General features: G+C 41.7%; 1 protein-coding gene across 1 annotated transcript; it reads left to right on the plus strand.

The window, feature by feature from the left end:
• Positions 1-4463, plus strand: LOC131475228 (uncharacterized). The gene is made up of 5 exons (XM_058653198.1): positions 1-128; positions 264-417; positions 1996-2116; positions 2221-2292; positions 4061-4463. Exons 1-5 carry the CDS (start codon positions 30-32, stop codon positions 4461-4463), a joined length of 849 nt encoding a protein of 282 aa, XP_058509181.1. The 5' UTR covers positions 1-29.
• Positions 4464-5407: the final 944 nt, after the last annotated feature.

The following is a 5407-nucleotide window of genomic DNA, read 5'->3' on the forward strand; positions in this document are numbered from 1 at the left end:
CAACAGGAAACGTCTTTGTAAACGTCAACATGCCGACGAACAAGAAACCGAACAAGAAATCAAACAAGAAACCGAAAAAGCAACAGCCCCGAAAACCTACAAGAGAAAAACAAGACAAGAAAAATAATGTACGAGTTTTCTTAGGAAATACTTAATATATACATATATATATATATATATATATATATATATATATACATATATATATAAATATAATTTTTAATATATTTATATATATTTAATATCTATGTTTTTTTTTTCAGGTTTCTGTGAACAAAACCTTTGGGCCGGAGTTTAAGTGTCTTCTGGTTCAGATGATTCATTGGTTTTTTGATCATCAACAGGAAGTTGAACAGAATTTAAGTCTTAAAGACGGAGAACGATGTGGATCCATCAACATGGAGGACTTTGAGCTTGGTAAATCCACCGTCTCTCTCTCTCTCTCTACAGCAGTGTGTAGTTTGGTCAGTAGGGGGCCGGTTGAGTGAATTTTCAGGCATTAAGGGGTTAAGTGGCGGGGACGCATGAAATTGATTGAGGGAACCACAAGTTTCCCCAACTCTGTGATATGAAATTGTCCTTCTGGGGCAATTAGTATTGGCTTAAAACGTGTCCTCTGAATATCAGATTAAGAGTCAAAGTGTGGTATTTCTGGAGTGGAGACACCTGTGAGTCAGACGTTTGAGAACGACAGCAGCGGCTCATTTCCTTTCATCCCCTCACAGATAAGAGCAGCAAACTCTGGGACAATGTGCTTTTTGTCCATCAAACTTCAGACACACACACACAGTAAACTACATTCTTCAGCTGAAAGGATGTGTGAGAAGCCGCGAGACAAACTGTGTGTGGTACAAAACTCCTTCTGTTGCAAGAACAGACAAAAAAAATGCAATAAACCTTTCTTTTTTTTTGTCTGGCACAGATTTCAGTGCGTCACAAAATGACTGACAGCTGAATTCCAATTAGCTTCTTCAGTTTCACCGCTCTGCTCATGAGGATTGTCAGTTGGTAGGTAGGTAAGTTAAGGTAGGTACGAGGGTAGATTGGTCGGTTGGTAGGTAGGTAAGTAGGAGGTCAGTTGGTAGGCAGGAGGAAGGTCATTGGTAGGTAGGTGTAGGTCGGTCGGTTGGTGGCTCAATCAGCCGGTCGGTACATAGATACAGTAGGTGGAGTAGGTAGGAGAAGTCAGGCAGGTAGGTAGGTCAGAGGTAGGTAGGTTGGTTGGGACATGGATGGATGGATGGATGGATAGATGTTGCAGTGGTTACCAACTCCTAATGATATTATGAGGTGTTACAGATATATCTGGGGAACAATGGGCTAGAACATAGTTGATAGTTGAGTTTTGTCTAAATGTTGTTATTTTAGACCCTGGTCTCTGCAAAAGTGCAGAGATCCAGAAGAGGAAAGTTCCAGTGGTAGAAAGACAGCCAAAGTCTGCAGGATATAAATGAACTGTCGTGGTTAGATGTTCTGGAACTTCTGCTGGAGAACTTAATGACTCAACTCTTTGGTAAACCATGTTCCAGAAACGTTCGTTTGTCAGATTTAGATTAAATGTGTTTTCCGACATGACATTTTAGATGCTGCGTCGACCCTTTTCTGTTTAAAAATGTAAAAAGAAAACACTAACACAGTTACTGAATTTTCACCTCCCAATGGTTTTTATATCGAAAATCTTTGTCTCTTGTTTTTTCATCTTTGTTGTTTTTTGTTAGAAAACAAGCAAATCAAATTCCTGTTTACACCAGCACACAAAATCATGTGATTTACGTTTTCGGGGTGTGATAGTATGCACGTCAGCAGGAGGTGGGTAGGCAGATTGATCAGTAGGAGGTAGGCAGGTAGTTTTTTTCAACACTTGTAGAGAAAATCAACTTCCTGTGCCCGGTTTACATACGTACGAACACTTGTTCTGTTCAAAACACACAGAGTTTAATGTAAAACTGTGGCGGTATAGATTGTCGCTAAAATGCCACACGTCTCTTTTTGCAGTTGTGTTGAACTTGGACGCCCCCTGTGGGCAGGATCAGCTCCACGTCCTGACCGAGCAGCTGAAAACCAGCGATGGTGCGATCGCTTACCGAGACGTCAACAAACAACTCCAGAGGTTAAGGTAAAACCCAGCGTTTAAACGTAAAAAGAATACGATCATTTTTGGCTTTTTTTGTTTCTCGATCATTAACCGACATATATATATTCGTCATCGTCGTTGTCAAGACTCGGCGACGACACTGTGACCTCCGAGGACGTCAGCGCTGACGGGCGGATGTTAAATCCTCACAAAGAAAGGTAGGTAGAAAGGTTTACTGTGTGTATGAATTAGCGAATGGAAGGTTGTGGGTTCAATTCCTGACTCTGCGAGTCTATGAGCAAAGACACTTAACCCGCGTGTGAATGGGTGAAAACTGTAGTGTAAAGCAGCTCATCAAGACGAGAAAAGATGTAAATGTAAATACAGACCATAATACCAACTCTCCTTCTTCTGATTTTATTTGGTAACAACGCTGCTTAAAAAAGCCTAAAGCCAAAAGTGGACGAATAGTCCTGATTAAAGTCACGAAAATAAAACTCCTGACCGACTATTTTTGAATCGGCTCCTGTACAAATTGTTGTCATTCTTCTTTTTCAGAGCAGCTGTTTTTGAGCATTTATGTCGCGACCCCTAAAAGTGGCGTCGACTTACACAAGTACAACAATAAAACGCTGCAATAACCCAAATGTTTCTTCAACCTGTGGTGAAAACAATCACAGTCTGACCCAAAAAAAACCCAAAAAATGTCACTGTCGCTTCTATTTAGAGCAAATGCAAGAAGAAAAAAACAAAAACAGCAGCAGCTCGTTTCAACATCACGTCAAATAAAATAAAAAGAGAGTCAGACAGGCATTTAAAAAAGTCTGAGCCACAAAGTGCAACGAGTGTGAGTTTGACCACAGTTATTTCTGTGTCACTGATGAGCAGTAAATCACTCGGCACCAAAATGGCTGCTGCTGCCGCTGCAGGTCAACAGCTTCACAAACACAGGTGACCTCCTCACACTTGTGTGTTTAAACTGTGCTGTTGTTGTTTTTATGTGTGTGTTCTTGTATTTGAGGACCTTTTCCTGTCATAAACTCTGACCTTGTCAGGACCAGTGGTCCTCATGGAGACCAAAACCTGGTCCTAATGAGGCAGAACCTCATGTGGTTATGCTCAAGTTTGGGGATAAGGTTTGTTAAGTCTGTCCAAATGAATGGACGTCAATGCAGTGTCCTTAAAAGGACAGCTGCACAAACCTGTGTGTGTGTGTGTGTGTGTGGGCGTCTCGCTGTTGTTTTAATGAGCGAAAATACTCCAAAAAAATGCACTTGAAACACAATTAAATAGCAGAATAAGGAGCTGTGGTTGTGTGAGGTGTTGTCAAACTGTCAATGTCATTTTGTTCTTCGTCTTCATGGTGTTTTGTGTCTTCCTCGTCGTCACTTTTGATTATTTTGTGTCTTTCTCGTTTCTTTGTTACGCGTAACGATTGCTCAGCGTTTCTTTGCCCCGGTGGTTGTTTTGAACATAATATTTCAATGTTTTCTAATTTGATACAAACATTTAGACAAAGTCAGGACTTAAACATTGAAGAATCTCAGAGTAAACATGGCGGCTTAAAACTGATTTTAGCCACTTAATAAATAATAACTCCGTCAATAAAATCTGTATTATGTCTATGATATGTTAAGAATATGTCCACGGTTTTATCTTTGTAAGTTTGTAAACCACTCACTCTCCCACACCAAAGTCCATAGAGAAAACCAGTGATTTAAGCTCACAGGGACACAGGAGCTGCTGGTCTACTGCTGCCTCGTGTGGTCACTTGGTGTCACTGAGGTCAATCTAAACAAAGGTTTTTTAAATGCCGAAGTCACAAAATAAGACATTTGAACTTAGTGATGGAGGCAGCAGTGGATCAACAACTCCTGTGTGCTGTCATGTTAAATCGTTGATTTTCTCTATGGGGTTTGGTGTGGGACAGTGAGTGGTTACTCTAAACTGATACATCATCACATTCTAAGTGTCATAAACTCACAGGTTCCTTCGCCTCAGCGTCAGACTCCTCCCCTTCCACTTCTCTGCAAAACATCCCGCCAACTTTGACGTGGTGTTGTCGAGCAGCTGCAGGGTCATCACTCTGATTGGGATCATTCGGGACCGGGTCGGGATCCAGACCTCCAGGCTGGAGGTCTTCCGGTGCCGAGAGTCCACAGAGGAGTCCCGCCTCCTGCCGGAGAACTCCCTGGAGGGGTGTGGCTTCAGAGGAGGAGCAGAGGAGACGCTGTACTACGACTACACGCCCATGTTCACCGACTGTCCAGTTCTCAACTGTGACCACTACCTCAGGTCAACACCAGGACCGGACTCTGTCCATGGATGTGGTCTGAATAAGAAATCATCAAGCAGCCACCATGGAGTGACAAAAACAACTCAAGTTTGAATGGAAGTCCATGTGAACGATGGCAAATTTCTCTTCTTCCTGCATCTGATGAAATGAAAACATCAGTAACCACGTATTGAAAAACACTAACTATCCGTCGCTCTAATCTACATTTTATTATCTGCGATATGTTCATTATGTTTTTTAATAAAAACAACGTCACATGAAACAGGTCATCAAAAATCTCCAAAGAAGTAAAGTTTTAGTGACTTTAGGAACATTTACAGAGTTCTGGAGAACAGTCAGCCTGGGGAAACGGAACTCGAGTTCAAATCCCCCGCCAGGTTCAGGGTTGGGGTAAATAATCTCCATTTATTACCCCAAGACATTACAATAAAATGTCTTAAAAACAACAACAATATTAATACAGTATCAGCAGAAATGTGACAGAATTCCCTGAATTCCTGACTTCTTTGGACTGAGCGACCCCTAATGGCTGAAATGACTCCTTATTTTTTATTAAAAATGTTTTATAATTCATCATTTAAATAAGCACATTTTTTTTCCAGCAACAAAAACAAATGTCTGCACTTTTTAATCTGGCTGCTAAAGCTCATGTAAGCGATTTCTTTTCTTTTTTATTATCTTTAAAAGCAGCAGGAAGCTTCACACTCAGCAGCTGTAATTTTGTAATTTTAGCACCAAGGTTTTTTTTTTTATATAGCTGTGGCCTCAGGAGGAGGAGGAGGAGGAGCAGGAGCAGGAGGAGGAGGAGGGGGCGGAGCCTTAGAGGCTGAACTGAGCTCGGCCAGAGGAAGAAAATACCACAGAGCAGCAGCTATAACGAGCGGCTGGTGGCGACCGCGGAAGCGTGCCGTGCAGCCGCCACACCCAGAGACCCAGAGACAGGCTGCACCACAGCAGATACACTGTCAAATAAGTAAATAAAGAAAAACAGCGTTTAATGAAGTATTAGTACAAATGTACACAAGTGTGGGCCAAAG

Source organism: Solea solea, chromosome 16 (assembly GCF_958295425.1).
Source record: "Solea solea chromosome 16, fSolSol10.1, whole genome shotgun sequence".
In the NCBI taxonomy this organism is placed as follows: Eukaryota; Metazoa; Chordata; class Actinopteri; order Pleuronectiformes; family Soleidae; genus Solea; species Solea solea.